This window comes from Chaetomium fimeti (assembly GCF_033439085.1).
Source record: "Chaetomium fimeti strain CBS 168.71 chromosome Unknown B0H64scaffold_3, whole genome shotgun sequence".
Classification (NCBI taxonomy): Eukaryota; Fungi; Ascomycota; class Sordariomycetes; order Sordariales; family Chaetomiaceae; genus Chaetomium; species Chaetomium fimeti.
The window spans coordinates 422,005-436,710 of record NW_026944331.1 but is presented as its reverse complement, the minus strand read 5'-3'; the positions used below and the strand labels follow the sequence as shown (position 1 = coordinate 436,710).

Here is a 14,706-nt window from a genome sequence, read left to right as displayed (position 1 = left end):
TCGCCAGGGAGTGCCACGCTCGGCCAACGCAGCCAACGAAGGCAGGGTTTGGTTCGGATCTGATTCGTTTTTAACCGGCGTCTTGAACCGCCATTCTCGCCGGACAACCCGATTCGCCATGCTGACCATGATGGGCCATCATTCTCTTACAAACGGAGATTAAAATCCGGGGAGTAGTCTTGGCGGGTGGGTTGTGATGGCAGCATATGCTAGGGGGGAGGCCAATCACGGCTGCTGTGAATGTCAGGATGTTGTATGGGCGATATGGGACGGGGGATCGACCGCTGACGATACCTCCTTCCCCCATGACTTAACGAGGAAGCGGCCGACCAACGGGTGAATACCGATGATGCGACCCGGATATTGATGGTGCCTTCTGCGTCACCAGCCTCCGAGACCCAGAGCCGGCCCATGGGTGGGTTCATTATTCGTAGCATGATCTGCAGAGTGCAGACCGCTGTGCTGTAGGGCAGGGGCGAAAGGGGGTGGGGAGGCACGGGAGGGGGCGAGCGAGAGAGACGATCAACAAACCTAAATAACCCGACCGGGAGCCGCCTTCTGATCCTGACTCGCTCCCGTCCCCAACGCGCATCACTCATCTTCGATCTGCGGACCTGAGGAGTTTCGGATCACCGCCGACGTCATGACGCTCAAGACCTTCCTCGCGAGCTTGCTGCTCGCGGCACCCGCCCTCGCCCACCCGGGTCACCACGAGAAGGTGTACGCACACTCGGCCCTCCCGCTCGAGCGGAAGTCTCTCGCTCACTGCTCGGCCCAGTTCAACGAGCCCGAGTTTGTCAAGAGGACAGTACAGATCCATGGCCAGGAACTGGCGCGGTTGAAGCGGTCGCTAGGCCTCGACACGAAGAGGTATGAATATCCCCCTGGGTTGCAGGTGATTGGGGAGGGTGTTGGTTGGGGAGGGTATGTCGTCGTGCTAACATCGGGTTCCCCTACAGGTCGAAGCACAGCCCGCGTGACTACGAAGAAGTTAACCGGATTGACCACAAGAGCAACAAGACGGTTTCCGAGGGGATGGATCTTAGCACGCTGTTCTCGGACGCCGGCGCTTGCATGCTGATGCCCGCGGTCGACCAGGGCCCGTTGTGTGAGTTTACGCCCGGGGTTTTAAGGGGGGCTTAGGTGCAGGTTCCTAACGAGATTTCTCAGACGTCAAAGGAGAGGAAGTCCGGAAAGACATTACCAATGGCGAGAAGGGTATCCCCTTGACGCTGGCCATCCAGGTCGTCGACTACAAGACCTGCGAGACGGTCCCGGAGGCCCACGTTGACATCTGGAGCTCCAACTCCACCGTGAGAGCCCCTGACGCCCTCAACCTTTTGTTTACTGGAAGCTGAACAATCACAGGGCATCTACGTCGGTGTGCAGGGCTACCCCGGCATGGGTGACCCCAACGACGCCTCCATCCTCCAGGGCACCACTCTCCGCGGCGTGCAGCCGACCGACGAGCACGGCATTGCTTCGTTCGACTCGCTCTTCCCCGGGCACTACGACGGGCGCGCCACCCACATCCACGGTGAGTCATTGTCATTCTCTGCCCCTACCTGCCCCTTTATCTTTATACCGCTTTATCTTTCCCCAAGCAAGTACCCCCCTGAACTCCTTGCTGACCCCCAACAGCCATCGTCTACCTCGGCGCGACCGCGCAGCCCAACAACACCATCACGGGCGGGCGGGCCGCGCACGTCGGGCAGATCTACTTCGACCAGGGCCTGATCACGGTCGCGGAGCAGCAGACGCCCTACAACAGCAACACGATGCGCATCACGCCCAACGTGAACGACTTCCTGTTCCGGCAGGGCGCTAACGGCGACGACCCGATCGTGCGGTACGCGCTGGTGGGCGACGACATCTCGCAGGGCCTGTTCGCCTGGATCCGCTTCGGCATCGACCAGAACGCCGACAAGCCCGTCAACCCGGCCGCCTTCTGGACCGAGAAGGGCGGCGTTATGAACCCCACCGGCCCCATCTCCCAGCTGCCCCCCGGCGGCTTCCCCGGCGGCGGCTGGCCTGGCTTCCCCGGCGGACGCAAGAAGAGGGCGGCGCGCGCTGCGGCGGCGGCGGCTGCTGCGAGGGCTGAGCAGGATGCTGAGTAAAAGGGTTGGTTGGGCTTGGACTTGGTCGGAGCGGGTGGGTGGTGGCGGGGAGTCACGGCTTGGTACTGAGCATGAATTCGTGTTGTATTCTGCTAGAGGGGAGATATCCTGGCGGCTTGGATGTATCGATCCATCGATTCAGGATAGCTGTCAGTCATTACCAGATAGAAATAACTGAGTTGCATCGACCAACTGAAGAGGCCCCGCAAACTCGCAATGGCATTCCGTCATGTATCTCAAAGCGAGAACCAGTGCCCCTGGGAGGCTCTCTTTTCGTCCTCGATGATGCATTACCTTTTATTACTAAGATGATGTTCTATTAATGTCTATTCCAATATGCATGCCTTCGCTGCTCTCCCCTCTCTCAGATCCTTCCTTCTCAAACCTTCAAACCCTCCAACAAGCCTGTCAAATTCTCGTCTCTCTGCATGCCCATCTGCTTCATCAGGCTTTTCAGCTCCAGTTGCAGGGCATCCAGGGCATGCCGCGTGTATTCAAGGCTTCCGGTCCGTTCAAGATGTTCGAGGAACAAGTTCTTCTGGTGCACTGTCATTTTCCCCGCAACATGTCGCTGGGAGAGTAGACTTTGAAGGACAACGGCGTGACCTTTGGCTTTCGACGACCCGATATCCGAAGACCCAGAATTCCCAGAGCGCCCCAGGGCGTGGATGAGCGGGAGTGAGTATTTTCCCTCGTCCAGGTCTTCGCAGAACCCCTTTTTCTTGGTGTACTAAAATGAGAGTCAGGAGCCGAATCAATGAAGAAACGCACATCTGCCGATGTCAAGTTCATGTAATCGTCCCGGATCTGGAACAAACGGCCCAGCAAGGTCATGAACCGTGTCAGGAGAGCCACATCCGGTTTGGTGGGCGAGTCCGACTGCATCCAACATCCTCGCCAGCATCCGAAAGAGTCCTGCCGTTTCTACCGTCCATGTTAGCTACCAGCCCCTGACCGTTGTCAAGCGGGGACTTTTAGACTCACTGCCATCAACCATGGCGAGGTACTCGTCCTCTGTGGGGCAGCTCAAGTTGCACGTCCACGCAAGATCGTGGCTCTGGCCTATATAAAGGTCCTCGAGTTCCTCTGCGGAAAGTCAATAACAAGCATTCTGTCAGCGGGGGGTTGAACACTGACGGCAGAAAACGTCCATGCACCATTGGCTGTCCAACTTTCTCACTTCTGCGAGGGCGTTGAGAAGTCTGTATCCGGCCGAGTTGATGGTTTGCATGGTCCCAAAGACCGTGTGCGTGGCTGGTTTGCCGCGACGCAGTTCAGTGGAATCTTCGATGTCGTCTAGCATTAGGGAGAAGAAGGTGGACGGCTTTCGAGATGATGGCAGTTTGCTGCGGTGGCACTCGGTACCAGCTGTTGGGCGCGCTGATGGTCCTATCACGGATCCCTTTGCCGGGCAGCGAGTCGATGTAGTGGGATGGTGCCTCGAGGGTCTATTCGGAATCAACCTTTTCCGTACTTTCGAACGGGGTCTCTAGCCTCGATTACCTAGGTACGTACATCCTGCTCAGGGCTGCAACGCCCCGCACAACCTCCATCTTCTGGTGGGAGACACCGTTGAGGACACCCTTGGTACCAACCCTGTGATGCTTGGCAATGCCGTTTGTGGCCTTCTTCTCCTGGCCATACTCCCAGCCGATCGTCTTGTCCGCCTTGATGGCTTCTGCCATCTCGAGCTGTGCTGCGTTCAGCTCCCGACCGGTATGATACCGGGGACACTGAAGCCCCCAAATGATGTTCCCGCTAATTAAGAACTTGAACACTTCGAGGAGGCGCTTGGCGTCGTCGCAAAGGTCATCTTTAATCTTGGATGTCTCTACAACGTGCACGTACTCGGCGGCATACTGGCTCGCTTTGGCACGGCACACCTCTTTCGCCTCGTCACAACTCATCGAGTGTTTGTTCATTAGCACCCAGATAGCATTCGTCACAGACGTGTGGCCGCAGTCGGTCGCGACTTTCTGCTCGCGTTCCCAGGAGTGGTAGTCGTTGGCGAGCGCGAACTGAAGCCACAACGGTGCGGAAAGCTCCAGGCACGTTTGCTGCTGGTCCACTGGGATCTCGAGGCCCGCGGCGAAGATGGCCAAACCGAATACTGCCCTGTATCTTTCGTTAGGGCTGGCTTCTAGCCATGCTCGGAGAGAACTTACCCGGAAGCGACGTTGGTCCGCCGGTACTCAAGGTAGTCCTCCATGTTACGAATCTCCCTCTCGCCATCCGGGCGGCCTAGCGCCGCCTTCTTCCACGAATCCATCCACCGGAAGGCGTCCTTAGCCCTGTCGGGGTCAACAACGAGCATGGCCCTACCGATCTCAGTAAACAGCCGCACAGCCGCCGGCGAGTGGCCCGCGGAAGCGGCGTCATCGCGACCCTTCTTAACCGCCTCGTACGCGCACAGCAGGTCGGCCATGCGCGGGGCGGCAGCGGCGGGCGAGTCGGCGTCGTCCATAACGTCGTCGACCAGGAAACTCATCTCGACCATGTAGCCGATGAGCTCGGCCCGGTCGGCCAGTATCTCCGGTGCGCACACCGCCGCAAAGCTGTACTCGGGCCCCGCCGTGCCCGTGTACCTCGACGACGGCGCGCTGAATACCTGTTCCCAGTCCTTCTGGGCGCGGAAGGTGCCGCGGTCGATGAGAGCGGCGTTGCGGTTCACGCGCAGGGGGATGTCGGCGGCTAGGCCGTCCAGGTTGGTGTCGTAGCTCGAGGGGTCGACGAGGAGCGAGTTGGGGTATTCCATGGTGATGGGTGCTGGGTAGTCGTGAAGTAGAGTTTGAGAAGGGAATATTAGATTTCCGGGGTTGATTTATAGTAGGTTTTGAACGTGATAACGAAGAATAGCGAGACGGACAGGTTCACGGCGTGTTCCGAACTTCGGCAGCAAGGGTCTGGAGGCCGCTGATATTAATGTAAAAAGAGTGCCTCAAAAGGAGTTCGGTGAGAAATCTACGCGATTTCACCGGAACAAAGAATACAACTGAAGTAGGGGAGTTGCTATCCGAACGGAGAGCTAGGCGGACCTATGGTGTCATGGGTACCCACCGTTTGCACTGATGAAGGAGACACCGCTTCCTCCGGTATTTGTACTCAAGCTGACATGATAAGGCTGACATGATAATAACTGACCGCCCTCGAGTCCACACATAATTGAAGGAGACGAGCGGGCCGACCCTTCCCTCCTCCAGGCCGCGTTGCAGATCTTGCCTGCCATTCTCAGTCGTCCATGGCATAGATCCGTCTACTAGCCCCATGGCGGTGGCCTGAAGTGGTCTGATAATACTCCAAACCTCGATCAAGTGCGGGCGCTTATGGAGATGCGAAGGGGGTGTATTGGACGCTTTTTTCCTGGGCACAGTTCAGCTCGCGACGGGTGCGCTAACAGATTCATTACCATGCTCTCAGGGTTGGCTCGGCAAAGTGAGACATTGAGACACGACTCAGAATCGGACGGAAACGGGGTGAGACATGTAGATTGTTCAGCTGGTTAGGTATTTTGTTGGGCTAGCTAGCGCCTTCACTCGGAAGATTTCAACCATGATTCCCACCAGATGGCCTTACAGTTTGCCGCTGGTTGCGCCGTAGACTGGAAGAGAAAGGGGCCGAGGGAATGCATGCGAAGGAAGCTCACTCCAAAGTCCACACTTCTTGACTCAGTTTCGAAAATTTGTCACTCCCAGGTATGGGGGACTACGAATTGTAACACACGTGTGTTTCGGATGAGAGCATGAGCGACAGACAACATGACTTGACAAAATATCAGTCTAGTAAGAAGAGGGCAATGTGACGGACCTGGTCTGGCGACTTTGCACATATAGGGATGACAAAGCTCGGTAGTATTTGTGTCCGGGTGCTTGACAGGGGATAGTTACCTATCCTGTTGTCATGGGGATAGTATCATCAAATTGAGGTATCCGCTAGGAACAAACCGGAGTCTTGGCCCCAGGCAAGATTATTGAAGTAAGTCGGCAATAACATACCTAAATGAATTGGGACAAATTCCATGAAATATCAAATCAGGGAGGAAAACCTCATAACGTCGTTGACAAAACTATATACCTTACTAACCAAAGTATTTACTCACGAAATTTAAACTTCACTAACACGCTCACCATGCTCCGCCCGCAACTCCAGTCAACTCACACAACATCCGCCCACCTCAGCGCCAGAGAACCCAACACACTCACCCAACCCTCCCAACCAGTCCCTTCTGATCAACCCCCCACTATCAACCCCTTAGTTGCCGGCGCGGTAGTTGCTCCAGAAGCTGGCCATGCGAGCCTGCTGTCCGGCGGTGAACTCCTCGTAGCACGAACTGAAAAGCCCGGGCGTTAGCACACATGTCTCACAGCCTCACCCCCACCAAAAGAAAAAAAAAAGAAAAAGCAAAAGGTAAAGAAAAGACTCACTCATAAGTGTAATCCATGTAGTTATGAATGGGATCCACGCCCGCCTGGCTCGGGCACGAGTCCCTGCCGATCGGGCACCCACTGCTAGCGCTCGCCTGGGCCGGGGTATCCGACACCGAGTCACCAGCCCCGTAGCAGCCGCCCTGGAAGGTATGGTACAAACCAAACCAGTGGCCGACCTCATGGGTGGTGGTCTGGCCGAGGTTGTAGTTAGCCGTACTCCCACCGGGGACGGAGCTGCTCAGCACGGTGCAGCCGTCGCGGATCTGGGTGGAGGAGCCCGAGGTGCCGCCGCCGGCCTGCGGGAAGTAGCAGTAGCCCAGGTTGCTGCCCATCTCGGGCAGGAAGTAGACGTTCAGCGCGCTGTAGCCGCCCTTGCGCAGCGCGCGCTTCATGGTCATCTCGTAGCCGTTGTTGTCGTCGGCCCAGGCGGCGTTGGAGGTGTGCGTGGTGCCGCGGAGGGTGAATTGGAAGCCGTGGGGCGCGTAGGCTTGGTTGAGGACGTTGAGTTGGGATTGGAGGACCGAGTCCTAGGGGGGTGGTTGGTGGTTAGTTGGGGGTTGCTGTTGGTACTGTGATGGTGATGGTGGTGGTGGTGGTGGCGGTGGTGGTGGTGGAAAGGGGAGGGGTTCTTACGGAGACGTCGTCACGGCTCGAGGCATACACGACGTGGAAGTAGGCGTCCACGTTGACGGTGGCCTGGATGCTGAAGTTGCCCGCCGCCCTGAACTGGGCCTCCTCGGCGGCGAACTTCTGCGAGATCCGGATGTGCTCGGCATCCGGCTCCGGGGCGCCGCAGCCGAAGCCACGTGAGATGGGCTTGGTCTCGCGCGAAGGGGCAGCCATGGCACCCTGGGCCGCAGCCACGGCAAGGGCAAAGGGAGTGAAACGCATGATGAGAGATGTGGGGTGGGGAATGCCGGTAGGTAGGGAGGTTAATCTATACAAATTAATGCAGAGGCTGATGTTATAGCTGTCATGACTCCCAGATGTGGGCAGTAATCTAGACTCTTATACAAGAACCACCCGAGGCTACGGTCCGAGCCTCCCCGCTCGTTCTCGGCCACGATGCCGGATTGTGGAAGGTCGATCACTATGCGGCCCCTTCTACGGAGCCTGGTCTGCCTTGTATGCAATGCCACCCTCGATACGGAGATGCAATCAAAGTGCTTTCGGCATCTTCCTTCCTGATCCGATCCAGCCTTCCCCGAGATGGGGGCCGGGCCGCTGTGGGGTCCGATAAATGAACATTGGACCTCCCCGATGAGAGATGGCTTGTGCTGTGGCTCATGGCTGAACTCGTATAAGGGGCAGTATGTGGTCAAGGGCGGTGGGGGCCGTCGGACGGTCGGAGGGCCCAGAGCGGCCCACGAGGCCAGAACGGGGTGGTCCGTTGGGGTCGGCCAGGTCCGATGGTGTCGGTTGTGAGTGGTTGGATGCCACGGATGGCATGGCTAGGGTCTGTAGAGCATACAAGTGGCGACAAGTGGACATACTTGGTACACAGCTCACGGTAGTCCCTCGTCATCGAGATAAGCGACTCCACTAGCATAACTCCATACTTACTCTTGTCCCGGTAGTCGGAGTTGCCAAGGGAGCTGGCCTCGGCACCCCACGAACATGTACCGGCGGCAGCGGCAGATTGTGGTGACCTCCCCGATGAGGAAGGTTGATGAGACGGGTGTGTTGCGATCGGGGCTTGATTGGACCCGTTTGCCAAGCGGCCCCAAGCTGTTGTTGGCAGGAGTTTGAGTTTAATTGCGACGCTGGTCTGGGGCAAGAGAGGAGAAACGAGATGGAGGTTTATGATTGGACGTTTCAAACGGACAAATCTTCGAATCTGAAGCACATGTCTAGCCGACCTTCCAGGCAAACGATAACGTGCGTCGTCTTCTCCGGTTCCCAACCCGGGAGCGATCTTCATTCGGCAACACCGTACCCCTGAGTTCCCGACTTGTCGAACTGAAAACGGCCACCAGAACGTGAGGGATTTTCGGGATCTTCAGGAACGTTTGTGTTTGGATCGTTTGTGAGTAACACAAGTAAGCGAGCGCCCCCCCAACGCGCGTCTCGCGGCTCTCGCCCCCAATCGAATTCGGAGAAAGGGGCGGGCAACATACACGACACAAGGTTGACAACCAGGACAGCAACATTCATGCGAACGGGGCGACAAGGAACATGATTTATCCTCCAATATCCACGCGTGTTGTCTATTCCCGCCCAACGGGGTATATCTAAATCAATGCCTATGATTTCTACAACAGCACAGCACGCCATCGTATAACGGTATATCTCCCGACCACCCCCGACCCCCCCCCCCCCCCCCCCCCAAACGCCACTAATCTACTCAGCCTTGAACTCGTGCTTAGTAGCACCACCACCCCCGCTGCCGCTCCCCGACCCAGACCCATCGCCCTCCCCAGAAGTCTTTTCCGGAGCCACGACACCAGCCTCGCCCACGTGTCGACGGTGCTCGTCGGTCTGCTGGTAGTCGACGAGCGGCGCGCCGTTCCTGCCGTACCAGCGGGGCTCGGCCTTGGTCTGGTGGACGACGGTGAAGACGCCCTTCCAGCCGTCGTCGACCTTGTGGAAGATGTTATCCATCTCCTCGAGCGAGCGGTAGGCGGTCTCCGGGTAGAAGAAGTAGGTGCAGGGCGCCATGGAGGCGTTGATGACGGCGAAAATGACGTAGGTCTGGTAGCCGATGTTGTTGAAGGCGATGGGCGTGATCATGCCGACCAGGAACACGGCCGGCCACGAGGCCATGAAGTATTCCGTCCCGTTGAGGGCCGCGAGGAGGCGTGACATGAAGTCGCTCATGGCGAGGCCGCGGTAGATGACAGCGGTGTAGTAGGTGATGAGGTTGATGCCCGAGATTTGCTAGAAGACCTAGTTGAAGTAGGCTAGGAGAGTCCGGTGCAGGTTGCGGTTCTTGTCTATGGTGAACTGGTCGCGGTAGGTACCCTTGGATATCTCCAGCACCGTCTCCTTGATAGCGAGGAACTCGTTCTCGACGATGCGGTCCGCGTCTCAAGAGGGAATCGGTTCCTTGTCGGTCCTTGTTAGCGTTGGCTGGAGCTTGGTTGGTGAGTGGTGTAACGTAGTTTTTCTTTTTCAGATCTCGGGTTTTTCCGGTGGTCCCGACTCGCCAGAGACCGCCGCGGGGCCAGTTTTCTTTTCTGCCTTCTTTTTTTAGGGCAGAGAGATCAATGATCGTTGTCGACTTCCTGGTACCAACCGAACCAGAATGGCCGGGAAGGTGGCTGGCCAAACCGCCAATAGGTAAAATCCCGACAACGAGATCGGTGCTGCTGCAGCAACATTCATTTTTACCGCCCGAGTCGAAGGCGCCGTTCGCCCTGAGTTACAGATTACATTAACTCCGTGACCGGTTTCTGGACCTCTCACGCATCTTACCGACTGCCACCGCGCTTGGCGTTCCGAACCCGCGGCCCGGTCACTACAAGATGCCTTCCAATGCCCGAGTTGTCGCGGCCGGGACTTGGGGTTGGCTCTGAAAATGGCCGTACGTAAGGCTGAATTCATCCCATCACGAAAGAGGAAGCAGGGATTCGGGCAATCCACTCGCCTGAACTTCTGCAGTTCGGCTCAGCCACCGAGGTCACACGCCACTGACCCTTGATGCGGCCGAGGGGCGGTGTTGAGGGGGTTGCCGGAGCCCAGGGGTGAAGATGCCCAGAGGTTTGACATGTGTGCAAGTTCCCTACCTACACAGTACACAGTGTGGAACAGACGAGACAAAAAAGCCAAGCATGGTAGTGAGTCTAGGTAGGTACCTAGGTAGGTTCACAAATGAATTGGTAGTTCTGAATACCAGGTACACATTTGATACTTACCTCTCGCCGTTGTCTGCGGTGGCTCCATCAGGGCCAGCACAGCGTACCTACGTACCAGGCGGTATCCGTAAGTACCTCCAGGTAATCTGCCCATTGAGGGCGTCTTGCAGCCTTGCCGCTGTAAAATGCTGGGCTGCGGCACCACCGTGGCTGTGACTGGATGAGTCAAGTGAGGCTGAAGAACCGACCCCGCGTACCAAGTCTGAGGTCCAGCAAATGCCTTTCGGCCGTCCTTCTTACGACTGTCAACTTCGGCGCGAACAGCTCAACAACAGCCGGCCAAGTTAATAGAGAATCGAATCGACTCCATCGACAGAAGCTCAAAGATGAGTGAAATGCCATCTTCGTTTTCCGGGCCCGGGAATCAGGCCATGCATGAAGGGTCAATCGACGACAGATTCGTCGAAATGCTGGGCGGGAGTACGGGAATGACCCTCGAGCCTACCCGGAATTATTTCCGATCTGCACTGACGCCCTTTGAACCGCCGGTGCGGCCGTTGGCACTCATCCCCTTACCCCGCGATCGCGACTTTGTTGATCGTGGAGATATCCTCGACCAGATCAGGCAGCGATGCTCCGAGCCGGCCGGTCGTGTGGCTCTCGTAGGGCTTGGTGGCGTGGGAAAATCGCAACTGGCCATTGAATATGCTCACCGGGTTTCCGAGGAGCAGCCTGACGCATGGGTATTCTGGGTTCATGCAGGTACCCAGGCGCGCGTCCGAGAAGGGTTCAAGACGATTGCAGACGCTATCAAGCTACCCGACCGGAACCAAGCCAACGCCGACATCCCCCAGCTTGTGTCCAGCTGGCTGTCCAATGACCAGAACGGCAAATGGACCATCGTCGTTGACAGCGCCGACGACCGCAACATACTCTACGGTCCAATCAGCGACGAGACGCCCGACGACCGGTCCTTCGCCTCGTATCTACCACAGAACCGAAACGGATCGATTGTCGTCACAACCCGCAATAGGGATATGGCTTTCAGGCTGACCGGGTACCACCAAAACATAATCGAAGTAGGACCGATGGCGGAGAGGGACGCCCTCACGCTCCTCGAGAAGAAGTTGGGATCGCTGCCGGATTTAGATGTGGCGACTGATCTCGTACACGAGCTTGACCTTGCCCCGCTGGCCATTAGCCAGGTAGCCGCATACATGCGGGTAAGGAACATCTCGCCTGCCGAGTACCTCGACCACTTCCGGGCGAGTGAGGGCAACAGGATCAAGCTGTTAGAGCACGACGCAGGGGATCTCCGGCGGGATGGGGGCGCACCCAACGCCATTCTTACCACATGGCAAAGAACCTTTGAGCACATCCGGTCCGACCAGCCTTCTGCAGCGGATCTGTTGTCGCTCATGAGCTTCTTTGGCCCACAAGGCATCCCTGCGTGGGTTCTACACCCTTCTGGAATTGCCAACGACGCGATGCGACAGGCTAGAGAGGGGGATCCGGGCGACAGAAGCAGTGCCACAATCAGTGACACCAATGACGACGACGCAGACGAAGACATGGATGGCGCATTTGGACACGACGTGGCGATGCTGATGAATTACTGTCTCATCGTCGCGGATGAGACTGGGGGCAAATTTGGGATGCACCGGCTCGTGCAACTGGCGACGAGAAGGTGGCTGGGGGCGTTTGGGCAGCACGAAGCATTCAAGCAGCGATACATCGAGCGACTGGCAGCATCGTTTCCAACAGGGGAGTACGAGAACTGGGCGACGTGCCGGATTCTCTTCCCACACGTCCATGTGGCTTTAGGCTATAGGCCTGGTAGGGATACGGTCGAAACGTGGGCGACTCTTTTGCATAACGCGGGATGGTATGCATCGTCGCAAGGGGAATACGACATCGCAGAGCGGATGGTAGGCGAGGCATTGAAAGTACGCGAGAAGAGGCGGGGAAACGAAGATTTGGTGACTCAAGAAACTATGTTACTGCTTGCTGCTGTTCTTTCACATCAGGGCCAATGGGATAAAGCCGAGGAGCTGGGAGTCCTGGTAATGAAGACGAGGAAGAAGACTCTCGGGGCTGACCATACCATCACGCTAACTAGCATAAGCAACCTGGCGTCAACATACTGGAACCAGGGCAGATGGAAGGAGGCCGAGGAGCTAGAGGTAACGGTGATGGAGACTCTAAAGACGGTGCTCGGCCTCTATAATCCCGAAACACTGAAGAGCATGAGTAGCCTGGCGTTGACGTACTGGAAGCAGGGCCGCCTAGTGGAGGCCGAGAGGCTGTTAACGCAAGTGACAGAAATTTGCAAGACGATGAATGGGGACCAGCATCCCGAAACACTGACTAGAATGGACAATCTCGCGGCAATATACAGGGACCAGGGCCGGTTAAAGGAGTCCGAGAAGTTGTCTATACAGGTGATAGCAACTCGCAGGATGGTGCTCGGGGCCATCCATCCTGATACATTAACGAGCATGGACAGTGTGGCGTTGATATATACGGACCAGGGCCGGTGGGAGGAGGCCGCGGGGCTGCATAGGCAGGTGGTGGAGGCCCGCAAGGCCGTGCTCGGGGCTGGCCATCCAAATACCCTGACAACGATGGACAAGTTAGCGTCGATATACCGGAATCAAGGTCGGTGGAAGGAGGTCGAGGACCTGGAGAAACAACTGGGGGTGGACAGAAGCCTCCGTTCGAGGGATAAGCCGTTTAGCCAGCTTGGCTCTGTGGCATCCAGGACTTACATCTCAGATTCAGGATTTGTCTCGGGGACTGCGGGAACTTCTCAGAGCAGAAAACGTCCTCAAATGCAGGACACCGTCGACGAAGAGGCCGGGATTATTGCGGAGCCAGCGAGCAGTGGTGAAGATCGGCAAAGCCAGGACGCATCGGCATCTATAGCGGAAACCGAGTATTCGCTCGCCTCGAGCGTGCTCCCCGAACGAGTGGGCCAATACACCTCCGAGATGGCCTCTCTGTTGGAAGATGCAATGCCGCTAGGGCCTTTAGACGCCTCGACGCTGCAGGGACTGGAACAACAGCTTCCCGATACACTGAAGACCTTCGCTCTCATGATGGGTGTTTCTGGTTCAACCCCGGAGAATCGAGAAATCATGTATTTTGTGTACAAGCACCGAGAGTGAGTGCCCCAGAGTACCGGCTTAGGCTTCCGCTTTATTATCGGTTATTGTCGAGACCGACCTAGTGGCACCGCAGCAGATTATGCTGACGTTATATGGTAGAGCCGTCATTGATATGTTTAGGGCCAAGCACGCCAAAAACGGCGGCAGCAACGACGGCGACTTCGACGACGAGGAAGAGGAGGACAGACCCCGACCTGTGATTAACCATGCGCAGCCAATGACCCATGATGATATAATGAGTCGGTTCCTCTCGGATCTCGATACCACAGCAGGACCGGAACCGGAACTGTCGTCGCCGGACAAAGCGGGAGAGACCCGTCGGGTAAGCGAGGACATTGCCAACGAAGAACTTGAACCCGGCGACTTGCCGGATGTTGGAGATTACCGACACCGCATTGTCAAATCCGCAGCGTATGAATGGCTTCAGCGGGCTTTATCCTCGGTGACCACCCGAACCAATGCCGTTCCCGACCTGAGGAAGGAAATAAGGGACACTGTCATTCGCTCACTATATACCGTCGGCGGCGAGCGGAGGTTGAGTAGGGCCAGGCCCCCGGAGCGTTATCGTGTCACGGTCGAGATGAAGTGGGACCCGCGGTTGTTTATTGCAAAGCAGAAGTATGAGGAGGATCCGGGGGTCGCCGTTGCCGGGGCCGTCACCTTGACCGGGTCGGCCCAGGATTACCAGGCCGCCACCACTGAACAATACCTGTCACAAATTTGGCCGTCATCCGGCAGGCAAACGATGCAGCTACTTCAGCGTGTTCTCGACGGAGCGCCCGGCGATGTCCAGTCTAGTAAGCTCCGCTCTGAGTCTTCCCCTCGCTAAAATCGCACATTTCAATTGACGCCGTTGGAATTGAGCAACTGACTTCCTACCCCCTAATAGCAACCTGGCCTGACGAAACTATCGTTACAGCCCTAGCTGATGGCCCGACCTTTTTCATATCAGCCATGGGCCTAGCTCCGTCGATCGCTGAGGTCATTGAGCAGCTAGCGTGGCTGGGGGCCGCTCTTCAAACATCTCAGCAAGATCAAAGAGTGTGGTATTGTACCCCCAGCGTCAAACAGCTCTCTTTGAAAGGCCGGCCTCGTCAGACGCCTCTTGAATGTCACTGTTCCTTCCAGATCAACTTCGAATTCGAACCGGGAGGACATGACGAGGAGAAGAATGGACAGTGTTGGCATGGCATGTTCAGAAACC

General features: G+C 57.0%; 5 protein-coding genes across 5 annotated transcripts; 2 read left to right on the top strand and 3 right to left on the bottom strand.

Annotated features, from left to right (window-relative positions):
* The first annotated feature begins 481 nt into the window (after positions 1–481).
* Positions 482–2,307, top strand: B0H64DRAFT_423131 (Intradiol ring-cleavage dioxygenase). The gene is made up of 5 exons (XM_062805597.1): positions 482–870; positions 960–1,108; positions 1,171–1,313; positions 1,369–1,537; positions 1,642–2,307. The coding sequence occupies exons 1-5, from the start codon at positions 644–646 to the stop codon at positions 2,115–2,117; spliced, it is 1,164 nt and encodes a 387-aa protein (XP_062660197.1). The 5' UTR covers positions 482–643; the 3' UTR covers positions 2,118–2,307.
* A 93-nt stretch (positions 2,308–2,400) lies between these two features.
* On the bottom strand, positions 2,401–4,872 carry B0H64DRAFT_456101 (isoprenoid synthase domain-containing protein; the record flags this gene model as incomplete). The annotated part of the gene is made up of 7 exons (XM_062807334.1): positions 2,401–2,847; positions 2,889–3,010; positions 3,102–3,201; positions 3,298–3,441; positions 3,476–3,565; positions 3,629–4,232; positions 4,283–4,872. 7 exons carry the CDS (start codon positions 4,870–4,872, stop codon positions 2,497–2,499), a joined length of 2,001 nt encoding a protein of 666 aa, XP_062660196.1. The 3' UTR covers positions 2,401–2,496.
* A 1,273-nt stretch (positions 4,873–6,145) lies between these two features.
* On the bottom strand, positions 6,146–7,506 carry B0H64DRAFT_390077 (metalloprotease). Its single transcript, XM_062803371.1, has 3 exons — positions 7,175–7,506; positions 6,539–7,068; positions 6,146–6,444 (listed from the first exon to the last, which is right to left on the bottom strand). The coding sequence occupies exons 1-3, from the start codon at positions 7,430–7,432 to the stop codon at positions 6,366–6,368; spliced, it is 867 nt and encodes a 288-aa protein (XP_062660195.1). The 5' UTR covers positions 7,433–7,506; the 3' UTR covers positions 6,146–6,365.
* Positions 7,507–8,881: 1,375 nt separating this feature from the next.
* On the bottom strand, positions 8,882–10,489 carry B0H64DRAFT_372122 (uncharacterized protein; the record flags this gene model as incomplete). Its single annotated transcript, XM_062802208.1, has 6 exons — positions 8,882–9,418; positions 9,777–9,897; positions 9,956–10,052; positions 10,176–10,262; positions 10,396–10,408; positions 10,451–10,489. 6 exons carry the CDS (start codon positions 10,487–10,489, stop codon positions 8,882–8,884), a joined length of 894 nt encoding a protein of 297 aa, XP_062660194.1.
* A 140-nt stretch (positions 10,490–10,629) lies between these two features.
* On the top strand, positions 10,630–14,450 carry B0H64DRAFT_106668 (uncharacterized protein). Its single transcript, XM_062797735.1, has 3 exons — positions 10,630–13,498; positions 13,602–14,299; positions 14,367–14,450. The coding sequence occupies exons 1-3, from the start codon at positions 10,722–10,724 to the stop codon at positions 14,402–14,404; spliced, it is 3,513 nt and encodes a 1,170-aa protein (XP_062660193.1). The 5' UTR covers positions 10,630–10,721; the 3' UTR covers positions 14,405–14,450.
* Positions 14,451–14,706: the final 256 nt, after the last annotated feature.

Coding starts and splice junctions, on each gene's coding strand:
- B0H64DRAFT_390077 (XM_062803371.1), bottom strand. CDS start 7,432: ATGCGTTTCACTCCCTTTGCCCTTGCCGTGGCTGCGGCCCAGGGTGCC. Junction 7,069..7,174: donor CGAGCCGTGACGACGTCTCC/GTAAGAACCCCT, acceptor CCACCCCCCTAG/GACTCGGTCCTCCAATCCCA. Junction 6,445..6,538: donor TACATGGATTACACTTATGA/GTGAGTCTTTTC, acceptor CGGGCTTTTCAG/TTCGTGCTACGAGGAGTTCA.
- B0H64DRAFT_423131 (XM_062805597.1), top strand. CDS start 644: ATGACGCTCAAGACCTTCCTCGCGAGCTTGCTGCTCGCGGCACCCGCC. Junction 871..959: donor CTAGGCCTCGACACGAAGAG/GTATGAATATCC, acceptor GTTCCCCTACAG/GTCGAAGCACAGCCCGCGTG. Junction 1,538..1,641: donor GCGCGCCACCCACATCCACG/GTGAGTCATTGT, acceptor GACCCCCAACAG/CCATCGTCTACCTCGGCGCG.
- B0H64DRAFT_106668 (XM_062797735.1), top strand. CDS start 10,722: ATGAGTGAAATGCCATCTTCGTTTTCCGGGCCCGGGAATCAGGCCATG. Junction 13,499..13,601: donor TTTGTGTACAAGCACCGAGA/GTGAGTGCCCCA, acceptor GTTATATGGTAG/AGCCGTCATTGATATGTTTA. Junction 14,300..14,366: donor GCCCGGCGATGTCCAGTCTA/GTAAGCTCCGCT, acceptor GTTGGAATTGAG/CAACTGACTTCCTACCCCCT.